The 16,209-nt window shown below is 39.8% G+C and overlaps 1 protein-coding gene and 1 pseudogene across 2 annotated transcripts in view; both read left to right on the forward strand.

Moving 5' to 3' along the window:
• The first annotated feature begins 4,405 nt into the window (after positions 1–4,405).
• LOC309820582 (large ribosomal subunit protein eL27-like) lies at positions 4,406–4,816 on the forward strand (annotated as a pseudogene). The gene has a single exon. The product of its transcript is annotated as a large ribosomal subunit protein eL27-like (transcript).
• A 9,838-nt stretch (positions 4,817–14,654) lies between these two features.
• The window catches only part of GRAMD2B (GRAM domain containing 2B), a 103,220-nt gene continuing 101,665 nt past the window's right edge, over positions 14,655–16,209 (forward strand). Inside the window, exon 1 of the mRNA XM_082652398.1 lies at positions 14,655–14,858. Coding sequence (XP_082508524.1) covers positions 14,731–14,858 — 128 coding nt within the window. The 5' untranslated portion in view covers positions 14,655–14,730. The remainder of the gene's footprint in view (positions 14,859–16,209) is intronic.

Below are 16,209 nucleotides of genomic sequence, written 5' to 3' on the forward strand. Positions count from 1 at the left end.
GATGAGACATCTGAGGACAAGGGGGATAAAGTCTCCTAGCTTGGAACTTGTTATAACAGAATATACCATTGCTAAGATACTGCTATTGTTACTAACATCACCCCAACTTTCCCACCAGCCTTCCCCTCTGCGTAGTCTGTTCCTACCCTTTTCCTAAAAGCTGAGTTTATGAGGTGTCTATAGTAAGCATTCAGGTTGATGAGATGCCTATAGAAGGCCTCAAGTTCCTTTATATGTCTGAATAGTACCCATGTGGTTTATGAGAAGTTGCCTAAGAATGACTGTGTTTCATATCCATAATACAGAGTGGGAGGTAGATTTTTTTTTTTAAGTACCAAGTAGATGATCAAGTTGTTACTATATTTATGGCTTCACCTGCAGTCACGTGTGTGACTTTGGATCCTTCACATCATGTAAAATTCCTGAACTTTCATTTATCTGGCTGTTAATAATAAGGACAGTAAAATGAGGGTTAATATTTGCCAAAGCTTTGGCTCAAAGCTCAAAGTTTCTAAATCAGTAGAAAGTATCTTTTACCAGTGGCCAAAAGTACATTGAACTAACTTTTCAAAAAGCAATAGCTTCTGTTTTTCCCTAATTTCTTTCCCTAACTGTAAGGTTAAGCCTCGGAGACAAAGAACAGAGCTTTGACGAGGGCCCTTTCTCATTACAGTTTTGCAGAGAAGAAAACTGGAGCACACAGACATCAAACCTTAGCGTGTCTGAGGGCCCATAACACGGCAGGCATGAGCTGGCTTGGAAGCCAGCTTCGTCTTACACTGAAGAAGGCGTGCTAGACTCAATGCAAAAACCTGGAGAGCGGTCGAGGGAGAGGTGAGAAGCGCGTCTGGAACAGACCTGACAAAAGTGAGTAGCCGGCTGGTGCTTCTGTAGGCTTTCCGTGGAGGACTTTCCATAGGAGGACTGAAGGGGAGGCTGGGGAGGAGGGGCACGTGGTGGCAACCGTGTGCAGGTCTACCAAGTACGATTTTAAGATCTGTAAAAGATGTCCTCTACCCACCTTTCCTTATCTCTGATGACAAGAGGCTTCTGAAACATATTCAGCTGTTATCCCAGGAAGGTTCCACTGCACTACCTAAGTTCCCCCTGCTCACTTACTGAAACCGAAGCCTCTCAGAGTGACTTTCGTGTAGCTCAAGCAGTTGACAACAGTTAAAATAAAATTGCTCCTAGGAGGCGCTGTTATCATCTTACCGTATTAATAATATGAATGTAGAATCTGAAGCGGTTAGCTATTGCTCTATAACAAACCATCTCAAAACATATGGGTTCAAAACAACTACTTATTATTTATGGATCCACAGCTTAGCAGGTAGTTCTAGTGATTTAATCTAACTAATCACTAATCTAGTGATTAGTTCTACTGATCTAGACCAATTAGATTTTGGCTGGGCTCAGTCATGTGTCAGATGGCAGGTCAACTGGGAGCTGAGTGGTCTGTGAAAGCTGGAATGACTCATCTCTGCTGTACGTGGTCTCACCTGGAGCATGCCCCTAATTCAGGCATGTTGTCATGGTGACCATAGAGAAGCCAAAGGGGAAGCAGAAACAGGCACGGCTTCTTGACTCAGACCTGTCACAATATCACAGTGTACTGGCCAAAGCAAGCCACAAAGGCAGCCCATGTTAGAGGGGCAGGTACTCCAAAGTTATCAGACAAACAGTATGGATACAGAGAAGCCATTAATTTAATTGAGATCATCAATGCCTTCAATCTAACACAGGACAGAAGAGCACATCCTGCTTGAAAGAGTAGGAAAAGGAGGATAGAGAATAAAAGTTATGTGCATTTTTAATAATCTCATGCATAGAAGTCTCTAGTTCTAGTATCTAGTCTTGAACTCAAGCAAATTGCAGTCTTTCTTCTCTATGTAAATCTTCATCTTAGTATTTCCTATACAAATAAATCTTCTCCCCACATACAGTTTGTTTTGCAATGGTCTTAGATTAAAATGAATTAAATATTTAAAAATATTTACATTTGAGTTCAGCCAATTAGACTTTTGTTTGAAATAGAGTAAAAAAAAATGTTCATGTCATTTTATTATTCTCCTGGTTAATGAGCAACTTCAGTGTTTGCATTAGTGTCATGGTGGAACAGCTAAAAAGAAGGAAGAATAAAAAAGATCAACTCCTATGATGAATACAGTATAAAACATGTTCTTTAAAAAAAGTATATTCTGATTATAGAAAGCACAGATGAGACATGGGCGATAAAATATTGATATTTTATCAATATTTTGATAATATCCAATCTGTTATGTTGGGTATGTTTAATCCAAATGAATATGAAAGTTGTTATATTTGGCATGTTTAATTTAAATAATGTACAGTCGTGAACTTTTGGACGTAAACTGAGGACCAGTTAGGGAGAATTAGGGTGGAACCTCTGAGGTAGCAGATACTCACTGTCTTCTAAAGTGAGGAAGGACATCAGGATTGTAGTAAGACATAGATCACCGTGAATAAGGGGTCAATGAAAGTAACCCCACAGCAGCCTCAAGATAAGATGAAGCTCCTGAGGTGAGAAGTTATTATCTTAGCAGTCCTATAGAATGTCTCTGTGGTCAATTGCTCACCTTCACATATAGGTTTCAGGTGTGGCTGACCCGTCCCTCTGACCGTACTCTGAAAGCGAAACCTTCTGATACAGCACTTGTGAGGGAAGAACAGGCCACTTGGCTGAAAGGGTTGTTATTGACCAGATCAGGAGTAAACTCAAAGTTCCTTCCTGGCACTCCTCAGAGCTTCTTGAAGATCAGCTGGCCTCTGGAAGATGTGGAAAAGACAACAGGGCCTGCCAGCAAAGAGGAGCACCCAGCAGACATTCCGAGCACAACTCATGCCCTAGGAGAGTAGGCTCCAGGGGAAAGCAGTGAAGCCCATGGATCCAGACGTAGAACTGTAAGTGACAGGTCCCAGACCTGGAAAAGGTAGTTGAGAGTAGAGTGTTGCCTCTTTGCTATGTAAAATGTCTTTTGGGTATGTCAAGGACAGAAAGGCTCCACATGGAGATCTGTGGTTGCCCATTGCGGGCAGTTTCTTTTTTTTTTTTTGTGGTACGCGGGCCTCTCACTGTTGTGGCCTCTCCCGTTGCGGAGCACAGGCTCCAGACACGCAGGCTCAGTGGCCATGCTCACGGGCCCCGCCTCTCCGCGGCATGTGGGATCTTCCCGGATCGGAGCACGAACCCGTGTCCCCTGCATCGGCAGGAGGACTCTCAACCACTGCGCCACCAGGGAAGCCCCAAATTTTGGTTTTAAGTTCCTTTTAATCTAGAAAGATAGGTTAGGTTTTAGGTTACCTTCTTTGACTTCCTTGTAAACAGACACTGTAGATTAGGCTTTTGGTTTTTACTGTGTTTTCTAGTTTAAAGTTTGTAAAACTACTAGCAGCGCACCATGTATATGGAGAGGTATTGAATTTTTTGAAAATTCCTTTACAATTCCAACTACAATTGCTTAAACATCCCTCAAAGAATCGTATCTGCAGAAGATTCTTTTATGGGAAGGTGCTCAGGCTCAGCTCAGACGTGGGGCAATAAATAAAAGGTCTCCAGAATGACTTTTGAAGGCATCGCGGTAGGTACACACAGATACCGTGAAAGCAAACACTGTATGAGTCATGCAGAAAACATAATATAATATGTAAGTAGGTTGAAGAGACTAGGAACCATGTGTTCTATTTTCCTTTAGCAGAGAATGTGTATAATAGTGAAAAGACATATGGCTTTGGATTCTATACGCTTGCATTTAAATTTCAGCTCTGCTGCTGTTTAACTGAAGGTGTAAGCTAGGAAAAGAAACTGTTTCTCTTCAGGTTGGTTTCCTTATCTCCACAATGGTGAGAAATTACGTGTTTTCCAGCATTAGAGGAAGATTAAATAAGTTTCTATATATAAAGTGCTTGGCATATAGAAATTACACAACAAATAAGTTCGCTTCCACTCTTTACCCTCCCTCCCTGAAAACCTAATAAGAACCACTGGAACACAGTTTCTCAGAAAAACAGTCTGTTTCTTCAGCCCCCATGATGGCCCAGCCCAATCACCAAACCACACCTTACTCTGCAGAGTTTTCACAGGTGCATAAGGCAGAATGCAAACTCTGGTTTACCAGAAATCTCACAATGACTTCTAACCAGTCTGGGCTAAACTCTCCCTGTGGCTATGGAGGGGTTGGTCAGTAGCTATACCTAGGTTTGAGTCTCAGCTTGGTGACGTACAAGCTGTGAGACATGAGATGGCTTCATGAAACTTGCTGAGCCTCAGCATCCTCCTCTGCAAAATGAGGGTGAGAACTCCTTTCTGGAATCATTTCCAGCATTGCACACATGCATGTTAAGAAGCCTACCACCGGCTGTAGTCCCAAGTGGTGCTGCTGAAATGGGCAAGTTCATGAAACCCAAGAATGTGGTTCTGATCCTGGCTGGATGCTACTCCAGACGCAAAGAAGTCATTGTGAAGAACACTGATGATGGTACCTCAGACCGACCCTAGAGCCATGCTCTGGTGGCTGGAATCGACTGCTATCCCTGCAAAGTGACAGCTGCCATGAACAAGATGAAAATCACCAAGGGGTCAAAGATCTAGTCTTTTATGAAAGTTTATAGTTATAATCACCTCATGCCCACAAGGTAGTCTGTGGATATCCCCTTGGACAAAATTGTTGTCAACAAGGATGTCTTCAGAGACCCTGCTCTCAAACACAAGGCCCAGTGAGAAGCCAAGGTCAAGTTCAAGGAGAGATACGAGACCGGCAAGAACAAATGGTTCTTCCAGAAGCTGCAGTTTTAGGTCTGTCTTGTTTCAGTTATTAAAAATACCAAAACAAAACAAAACAAAAAGCCTACCAACCATCATCACAAATGTGGTGATCTTTATAAAAACTCTGCCAATTTGTTACCCAATTGGGTCATCGTCTGCATTTTTTTATAACTAGTAGAGAATATTTTCACTTGTTTATTAGCCATGAACATTTCTTCTTCCATAAATTGCATGCTTATATCCTGACTCACATCTTAAAAGATACCATGAAATAAATTTTTAATACTAAACTATCACAGACAGTACCATCACAGTCAGCTGTTGTAAATTCGGCCCAGCCTCACTATTCGTCACTGTTTTTAAAAAAATTACAAGATGAATGCTAAATTGAAGAGAAGTAATCAACAGTAAATAGAAACGTATTAGTAAATGAATCTCTTTCTCTTCGCCGGTATTTAAGAGATAGTATTTCATGCTCTTCTAAATGCCTGAAGATTTTGTAGAGAATCATCATTATTAATATTCTTTGTTATACCACTGTTACAAACAGGTGAAATAAACAACCACCTAAAAAACATGATTTAAGGATTACCAAGAAGGATAAAGGGAAAATACCAACTATCCTGGCCCTGGACTTATGTAGACTATGTGAAAAATATAAAAACACATGTCTTCAAAAGAAACAGTGGTGATCAAATTAACCCACTGTGAATAAGTTTCTAATAATATTGTTAAATAGTTAGCCAGAAATAAACCCTAACATTTATGGTCAATTCATTTTCAACAATAGTGTTAGGGAAACTGGCAAAAGAGTTAAGTGCTAGGACAACATGCAAAAGAATGAAGTTGGACCATTACCTCATAATACACTCAAGAATTAACTCAGGGACTTCCCTGATGTTCCAGTGGTTAAGAATCTGCCTTCCAATGCATGGGATGCAGGTTTGATCCCTGGTCGGGGAATGAAGATCCCACGTGCTGCAGGGCAACTAAGCCCGCGCACCACAACTACGGAGCCCGAGTGCTCTGGAGCCCACATGCCACAACTAGAGTGAAGCCCACGCGCCACAACGAAGAGCCCACATGCCACAACAAAGATCCCGCATGCCGCAACTAAGACCCAATGCAGACTAATTAATTAATTAACTTTAAAAAATGAATTAACTCAAAGTGGATCAAAGACCTTACACTAATGTAAATGCTAAAACTCTTAGAAGAAACTCTTAGAAGACCTTGGGTTAGGCAATTATTTCTTAAGTATGACACCAAAAGCACAATGATAAAAGAAGATTGATAAATTGGATGTTATCAAAATTAAAGACTTTTGTGCTTCAAAGGACACGATCAAGAAAGTGAAGAGACAACTACAGAATGGGAGAAAGTATTGCAAATCATATTTTGGAAAAAGAACTCATATCTGGAATATATGAAGGATACAACTCAATAATAAAAAAGACGACCCAACTTGAAAATGGGCAAAGGATTAAATAGATTCTTCTCCAAATAAGAGATATAAATGCACAGAAAAAATGCTCAAAATCATTTGTCATTAGGAACATGCAAATCAAAAGGATAACGATACACCATTTCAAATCCACTAGAATGTTTATAATCAAAAAAAAAATAGTAAGTGTTGTCAGGCATATGGAGGGATTGGAACCCCCATCTATTGCTGGTTGGACTGTTAAAATGGTGCAGCCACTTTGGAAAACAGTTTGGTAGTTATTCAAACAGTCAAACATAGCAATTTTACTCCTGGGTGTACAACCAAGGTAATTGAAAATATATGGCCACACGAAACTTGTACACAAGTTTCCATAGCAGCATTATTCATAAAGCCAAAAAGTGGAAACAACCCAAATATCCTCCACCTGAAGAATAGATAAATACAATGTGGTATAGCCATACAATGAAATACCGTTTGGTCATAAAATGGAATGAATTACTGACACACGCTACAATGTGGACAAAACCTGTCAGCATGCTACGTGAAAGAAGCCAGCCACAAAAGATCACATACAGAATGATCCCATTTATATAAAATACCCAGAATAGGTACTTTCCCTCTCTATAGCTGAGATATGAAATGTCTCATATAGAGCAATTACATTAATAGATTAGCTGTTGCTGAGGGCAGAGGAAGGAGGCGGTGGGGGGATGGAGAGTAACTGCTAATGGGTACAAGGTTTCTTTTTGGAGTGTGGAAAATGTTCTAAAATTAGATGATGGTGGTGGTTGTGTAACTCGGTAAATAAACTAAAAACCACTAAATTATACACTTTAAACAGGTGGACTTTACATTCCGTACATGGTATCTGAAGCTGTTTTTAAAACCTTCAAAAACAGATAATTAGTTACTTTTTATAAGGCCCTATGATTTTATTATAAATGTTGGTAAAAATAATTATAAATGTTGGTAATAATTATAGCAACTTACTGAGTGCTTATTATGTGCCAGACAATATTCAAAGTCTTTGCAAGTATTAACTAATTTACTTTCCCAACAAACCTATTAGGCAAATACTATTATTCCCATTTTACAGATTAGAAAACTGAAGCTATTAAGTTGCATCATAAGAATTCAAACACGGAGAATCTGTGTTTTTAAATAAAATATTTACTAGCCCTGGAATCCAATAGCAAAATATGGGGAGAAAATCCCTAAAATTCAGAGAATTGGGGACATTTTTAAATATTATGATTAACGACAAAGCCTAAAAAAGTTAATACCTAAGAGTAAAAGAAAAATTGTTACTTCACACAATAGCAGTGGAAATGAAAGGCTGTAGATTATGTAATCGTGCTCCTCTCTTGTCCTGTATAAAGACAACAGTAGACACAGATGGGCTGTTGCTGAGACTCCCTCATATGTTTTCATTCTCCCGTGAGTGACAGGAGGAGGAATTCTACAGAGCCGCACGGTGGGAACAGGAGCCAGATTACCAGGCCAGGAGTGAAGAGAGAGCCAGGAGGGCAGCCCCAGCTCTGCCACTAATTATTCACGTGACCTTGGGTGGGTCATCTGACCCTTCTGAACACAAATGATACATCTATAACATGAAATATCTTTAGGTCCCTATTTCTTTCAGAATCTCATTATCTACCATTTAGTTTCTAGACTAATCTCAGAAACATTTTGGCCAGTGTTATGTTTACTCCCAAACAAATCTTGCTCAAATCTGTTTCATGGACTTCTCCAAACATGTCTTTTCTGGCCCTATGTCAACTCCTCTGGCCCCTGGTGCTCCAGCTGTGGGGAGGGAACAGAGAAGATTGTCTGTTCCTCACTTTGAATGCAAGGCCCCTTAAAAATAATAAAAATCCGTTTAGTAAATGTTGGATGTATTTCCAGGATTACCAAACAATTTGACATTCCTTTAGAGTAAAACATAATTTTGATGATGATGAAATAGTCATTGTGATTCTGGGAACTGAGGATTACAGATGATTTTTAAATTTTCTTCCTTATATTTTGTGTATTTTGTCTTATAAACCAAAAAAGTATGTTTTTAAAACCTTATGGTACAACATTATGAACCACATCAACCACATTATTTAACCACACTAAAAATAATACCAAAAAATCCCTTATGAGGGCATTAAAAAATCGTATGATGTTCATAAATATTTCTCTGGAAATTATTACCAATTTGTGTAAAATCAAACAAGACAGAATATACTATAAATCCTATGCAATTTGTCAGATGATAATGCTATTTAAATCAAAGGACACAGTTTTTTAAATATGGTAACTCTAGGGCCATATTCATACATTTACCATGCCCTGAAGTTGAAACATTTAAATGTTTACTGCAGAGTGAGGGAGTCAGCTTGTACTGGCTCACAAGAGCTAGTGGTCAGCACCTCTTCCTAAAGCCATGTTCAGTGGCATCACATTGGTAGCTTAAAATCAGCCATGGTGGGAGTGTTTACACTCTGGAAGTTGGCAGATGCTCCAAGTCAGAGAACTTGGGTTTTCAAATTTCTTTCCCTAATATGACAGAGACCAAATGCATGAAAAGAAAGATTGCCTTAAGTCTGATATGGCCATGTTTACTGGAACAGCAAGATCACCTTTCTGGAACAGCAAAATCAACTTTCTAATCTTTCTGGGAGCAAAACTTTCTTTAAAATGACCAAACTATTACTATTACTTTCTTTAAAATGACCAAACTATTACTGCAGACAGTAATAGTTTTCCATCATGGGCAACACAGTCAGTCTCTCTATATCCTCTCAGAGAAGGGCTCACAACTTTAGGGGAGGAACTAATCCCTCTCCAATCTTAGAAACCACAGAATAAAGGAGCTTGAAGCAAGAGGAAGGGACTTTAGATATGACATCATCCATTAGTTAGACTGGAGTATTCTAGGCTGCTTGGTGGGGCCATTAGCACCAATGTCAACACTCTCCCGCTGGAGTTAAGTCTTCCACAAGCCACGTGCAGACACACAGCTGATGTGACATTCTGAAAAGGAAATCATATCTTTCAATTATATTATAATAATCCACTCAGCTTTAGAGAAAATATGACCAGCTCAAATTGTAATCTTCCCTCCTCCTCATCAGTAGCATTTTCTGAATGCTTGCTATGCACAGGCTTCATGCTTGAAGTTTACATTATCATCAAGTTCTCACAATAGTCTTTTAATGATGCTATTTTCATTACCATTTTTACGGAGGCTTGGAAAGGTTAAGTACCTTTCCAAAGTAACACAGCAAGGAAATAATGGAACCACCCTTCTGATCCAGGCAACCTGACCCCCAAACCCACACCCTAAACCACAACATTACACAGCCCACTCCAGGAATGTGGGTAAATTCACATTACACCCAACACTGGTTTGCCATATACGGCTATTCCACGATGAAGTCTGAATCTCCATGTAACTTCACCAGGCCATATGTTCCTTTGCTCAAATGGCAGCAGTATGTGTGTAGAGTATACAAACTAATTTTTTTAATACTAGCCTGAACAAAGCATAATCCATCAGATAAATCTTAAAGCACAAATATTTATGTTACTTAATTGTAGAGGAAATCTAGTTTATTTATAAATGGAAATTTATATTCCATTCCTTGGAAGGCTGGTTTTCAAGCTCTGTTTATCTGGTAGTTTCAGTTTGGTCTTGTGCCTCAAAATCCAATTCCCACAGCTCTAGGAGGAGGAGAATATACAGGCATGAATCCCCATCTCCTATCTAGCCTGACACCAGTAGGCATATTTGTTCCTTATTTGTGGACTTCAGAATGGTTGGATGTAATAACTGTCGACTGAAAAAAACAACATGCGCAACGTAAAAGTCGAGAGTTAAGTTTTATGCAGCAGCAATTTTTAGGACTTCAAGCCCAGAAGGCAGCACCTCAAGTAACCCTGAGAGAACTGTTCCAAGGAGGCAAAGGGAGGAGCTAGGTTATATAGAAGTTTTGCAACAAAAGGCAGGTAGTCTGGACATCAGAAGATGATTGTAAATTAAAGAAAACCAGATATCCCAAGTTAAGGAATTTAGCACTTTTCTGTGTATGGGAAGGTGCTAGAGTCTGGGCACACTGAAATCATTCCTTTGATATGCACCTCAGCTATCTGGGGCCAGTAATCCAGTGTTTTCACATCCTGAGTTTCCTCAGGGCTCACCAGCTCACCATCGGTGGTGGCTGCAATCGCTGATGACTATGACATCCTTTGTTTACTGATATGGCAGGAAATATTCCATTTCTCATAACCAAAGGTTACCATCATTGCACAAGATGAAATCCTTGGAACTATGGACCTTGTTTCATTGAAGAAAGAAAAAAATCTTACAGGAAAACTTTAATGAGCCAGGTTTAAGGGGAGAAAACTAGAACTAGAGAAGACTTTCAACATCATCTAGGGTGGGGCTTTCAAACTCAAATGCAGGTTATGAGAGTAAGTGAAACAAAGCAAGCAGAGTGAGGCACTGAGGAAGGCTGGAGACTGAGGCAAACTACAGAGGTCGGCCCCATCACAAGGGACCTCTACAGCTTAGTACCAGCCAACTATTGCCATACTCTTGTCAGGTCTGATTTTCCGGGCAAGGCCAGATAACCATGTTTTCTATGAAATGCATAGGAAATTTCTACTTACAAAACATGGTAGAGGCCAAACAGAACATGTCAGCAGGCCAGATCTAGCCTACTATCTCTTCACGTAGTAGAAGAGAAAAAAGTCCAGAGATGTTAACTGAACTCACCACGTGGGAGAGCCCACATTGCTTGTTCTCTTTTCTATGTCAGACTCTTCTACAGTCTCTGTTTATAAAGACATAGCACTGTGACTTATTGGAGAGCATCAGAAAAATGAGGTGTTGGGCTTCCCTGGTGGCGCAGTGGTTGAGAGTCCGCCTGCCGATGCAGGGGACACGGGTTAGTGTCCCGGTCCGGGAGGATCCCACATGCCGCGGAGCGACTGGGCCCGTGAGCCATGGCCGCTGAGCCTGCGCATCCGGAGCCTGTGCTCCGCAACGGGAGAGGCCACAACAGTGAGAGGCCCGTGTACCGCAAAAAAAAAAAAAAAAAAAGAAAAATGAGGTGTTTCCATCACTGCTGGTCTTACTTAAAACTGCCTGCTAGTTGTCAGTTTTTGTCTTGTTTGGTCTTGCTTATTGATCTCCCTTTCCATGGAAGGCTATAAAAGGTCTCTGCTACCTTTGTTTTCATTCTGGTTGTTATCATAGATTATTCATTCTTTTGCCAGTGTCTCTGCTCCTTTTATAGCTATATTGACAAAAATGTCCTACTCCAGTTATTTCTCTTTGATCACCTGGTCTTTGTTTTAATTTTCACACATAAAACTGAAAGCTGTGGCAAAGGCTCGAAGTGCTTTGATCGGAGGCCACATCTAAATGGTCAAAGGGGTCAAATAATGGCAGCTCTGTGCCTGCAAGTGTAGACTGATGCACAGCAGTCAACTGCCATCCATTTAAATAAAGCAATCAGTCAGTCACATTTTCTTTTAGTGGCCATGTGCCATCAGAACCTTATTCCTGTTTGAACATAAAGTCCAGATGTTAACTACTAGCAAATTTTTAAAGATTGCTCATGGGCATCTCATATCACGAAGTGAAATTCAGTGGAAAAGCCACACCTGCCTTCAGACCCTCCCATCAGTATCTGTAGTTTAACACTGACAAGCTCTAGGGAAGGCACGAGCGCTCCTCTTTTTCTAGCACTTTCTGCTGACTTCTATGCCTCCCTCCCGCCTCACGGTTTTCCTTACCTTCTGGCTCTTGAAGACATTTGAGTTTGTGACCCATGCTCTAGAGTTTCAGCAAATCTCATCTCTGGCACAATTTCTTATGATAAGGAATGAACTCAACATCTTACATAAGAGCTCAGTCAATACTGTTTCCACTACTTCGAAGCTACCTCCCCTAGACTGCCTTCTTCCCTCTTTTTTTTTTTGCGGTATGCAGACCTCTCACTGTTGTGGCCTCTCCCGTTGCAGAGCACAGGTTCCGGATGCTCAGGCCCAGCGGCCACGGCTCACGGGCCCAGCCGCTCCGCGGCATGTGGGATCCTCCCGGACCGGGGCACGAACCCGTGTCCCCTGCATTGGCAGGCGGACTCTCAACCACTGCGCCACCAGGGAAGCCCTTCCCTCTTTTACTGTTAATTAATTTTTCAATTCCATGTATTTTATCTTCCTAGCTCCATTTTTGGAGCAAGGACCTATTTCTTAAAATATTTTTGTATCACTCACTGCAGCTAGCATGGAGCCTTACTGATAAAATATTGTTGAAAAGAAAGCTCCTCTATTGAAAAATATGTCCAAGATTGGCTGCTAACCCTGGGATTTCCTCCTTCAGAGACATTTTTTCCTGAGCTAAGCATTGCCCCCACTTAAAATCTAAACCTGCCTGTAACATGTTTCATTAGTTATAATATCTGTACTGATTAGACTTTTTTGTTTATAAGGAGCAGAAACTACCTTATAGGTTGTTGCTATTATATGAGGTATGGTGATGGGTCTGTTTTTTTTTTTGGTTGAAGTATAGCTGATTTACAATGTTGTGTTAGTTTTGAGCATACAGCAAAGTGATTCAGTTTTGTAGATAGATAGATGATAGATAGATAGATAGATATACTCTTCCATTATAGGTTATTACAAGATATTGAATATAGTTCCCTGTGCTATACAGTAGGTCCTGGTTGCTTACCTATTTTATATATAGTAATGTATATCTGTTAATCACAAATTCTAAATTTATCCTTCCCCCACCTTTTCCCATTGGTAACCATAAGCTTGTTTTCTATGTCTGTCTTTGTTTTGTAAATAAATTCATTTGTATCATTTTTTTTAGATTCCACATATAAGTGATATCATGTGATATTTGTCTTCTGTCTGACTTCACTTGGTATGATAATCTCTAGGTCGTAATGGGTTCGATTAATACACTTCAGTATAATTTAGCTTATCTAATATCTTTCCAACATAATTACAACACAAAAGGGGAACATAAGGGGAAATATAAGGGGAAAAAGAAAAATACATATACTGCACCATCAGAAAAGGATAAGGAGGGAGGCTGGGTGCAATGCACCATCACAACTGCAGCAAGACAACACATGGAACCAGGGTGACCACCTGCCTTGATTGGCCCAACCCTAAGAGGTTCCTAGAATGTGGGGCATTCAGGGCTAAAATTAAGAATATCCTGGACAAACTGGGATAAACTGATCACCTTATTAGGCATCAGTAAAATCCCACTGAAACATACACTTTATCTAATTTCAAAAGTGTGCTTAGAGTCAGTACTACGCACGGAGCAACACAAACCTGCCCCTGGCTGGTTATCAGCTGGTTAGAGCAAAGTGCTAACAAGAGCAAGGCTAAAGGTTTGATTTCCCAGGAAACTTTGCTCTCTTCCACTATCAGAATCTGTGTACTTCACTTAAGCCCGTCGTTCTCCAATGTCACTGACTCATCACAAAAGGAGGAGAAGAGAGAACACAGCTACATCAGACCAAATCCTTCCCTGCCACTAGTAACACTGGCGAAAAACCGATGTTTTTCTTGTGAATAAACATTAAGTGATTGAAGAAGCTGAAGATCATCACATAGGAAATTTATTTTCCTTCCTGCTTTTAGTAGGGTTATAAATAACAATAATGATAATACATAGAATATTCTGCTATATGATTTCATTCTAATCTAGTGAGAGACACATGGCTGATACCACGCTCAGCAGGGCTGGGATCACCTGTGGTTAGACAGCCAGAAGCAATGGATGGAGCCTGAGCCCTTGCCTCCTAGTGATTTTTTTATTTGTTTGTCTTTGTTGTCATCACCATTTTGGTAGAGGGCTCAGCCTCCTATAACCAGCAAAATACACAACCTGAATGTTGAGACTCCCCAAACTTTGTACATATCACTTCCATAAGAACTCCAGAACTCTTCTGGTCTCAAAGACCAAGCAGCATAGCCTTAAGGCTCCCATGTGTCTTACCAAATGTGGGCTCGTTATTTCCTGTATGGTAAAGGCATAAAGCACATCCACATTCCTTGCCCTGTTGTTCAGGCTCAGGAGGTTAAAGAAAGCACCCCTACTTTTAATGTTTAGATCCTGCCTGGCTCTGCATCTCGTTGTCTTAAGTTTTTCCTTTTCCATAGACTTTTCTGCCTAAATCCAGAGTTATATGGTGTTCCTATTAGTAACCTGAAAGCTGAGTTTGCCAAACACGTTTATTTCTCCTTCAGAGCAAATGGGTAGGATGAAAACCACTCTTGTCATACTTACATGTTACTCATTAACTGACTGCAAAAAAAAAAATTGCCTCAGCTAGATTAGGAGTCATGTGAAGAAGTAGCTTCCTGCAGTGCAGGAACTGAGAGAGGCTGAAACGCAGAGATTTTCACATTATTGGGGAGGTTGAAAATTGAGCCCTTGAGTTTATTTCTTGACTTGGCGATTGACAAATCCACAATGGTGAAGAAAAGGCTGTCATCATCCAATGACACAGTGCTCCAGTCTGAGATTCCAGGCAGCCCAAGCAAGGTGGATGCGGAGGCCCGGAACAGCATCCCTGACAGCCCCGGCTCAGTGTTTCTCAGGTGGGTACATCCCGTCTGCCCCCCTGATGGCCTCAGCCACCCGACAGGTGTTGCTTCGAGAGCCCCTTCCTCATCCCCGGAGGGAGGATTCTACCAGGTAGAAAGAGAAGGCACAGCCCAGGCCCCTGGGCTGGTGGATTTTAAGGGGGTACATAGCAAAGGACATGATCTGCTGAGCAAATAGAACTCTTACCACCATTAAGGGACAATAATTGTTAGTGCCTTCTTCAGTACTTTTCAGTACATACTAGAAAACTGGTCAGCTATGCAGTTACTCAATTCCTGACCCACTCTCAGGGTCATAGGAAGTGAAGCCAAATGGTTAAACCAAAAACCTTACTTTGGTGTCAAAATTACTGTATTATTGTCAAAACAGTAATTATTAAAATATTAAAATAATTTTCTTCTTTGGACCTTTCTAAATTAAATATTAAAATAGTACTGGCTATGCTCTGATCCAGCAACTTACTGTACAGTGATTTAAAGCAGCTTTGACTAGGTTCAGAACATATCTTCTTTAGCTGTAAGTATTAATATCTACATGCACACCACTCTGATAATTATATATTTTTAATGAAAATTCATTTATCTACTCTTTTTCATTTTATCTAATAATTCTCTAGCAACTTATAAAATGTAGAAATCAAGTGCAAGTGGCATCAATTACAAGAAAAAGTTCCTTATGCAACTCTTTTAAAATTGAGGTTTAGTTGATTTACAACATTATATTAGTTTCAGATATACAACATAATGATTCAAATTTTTATAGATTATACCTCATCCAACTTTGGTGTAAACTTTTTTTAATGGAGGTGACATTGGTCTATATCATTACATCGGTTTCATGTTTACAACATTATATTTCTACTTCTGTGTACCTTATAGCATGCTTACCACCTAAAATTTACTTTCCGTCTGATGTAAACTTTAATGTAACTTCTATGTAAATTAAGTCAAGGCAGAGGAATAGCTCCACACCTGAACTTCACTTTTCCATATTATATCCAGAAAGTCAATCATTTGATTTATTTTTTAATCATTTTAAATCATTTACACAAAAAAAGCTCAAAATTATAGCCTTTAAAAATTAAATACAAAATAACAAAATCACACTTCATTTAATAGCATTCGCACATCAGACTGTCAAGTGAGGAAAACAAATTCAATAATTTTTAAAAAGAAGTTTTAGAGATCAAGAGTCTGAATTTATGCAAAATATTGCTTAATACATCTATTTAGGTTGGCTTAATTTTTCCATCCATCATTAAAATAAATCTACATAACTTGCATTATGGTCATTTGGGCAAGAGTACAATTCCAGTGATTGAAAATGTAAAACTTTGCATTATTT

This window comes from Grampus griseus (genome assembly GCF_964374135.1).
Source record: "Grampus griseus genome assembly, chromosome: 3".
Classification (NCBI taxonomy): domain Eukaryota; kingdom Metazoa; phylum Chordata; class Mammalia; order Artiodactyla; family Delphinidae; genus Grampus; species Grampus griseus.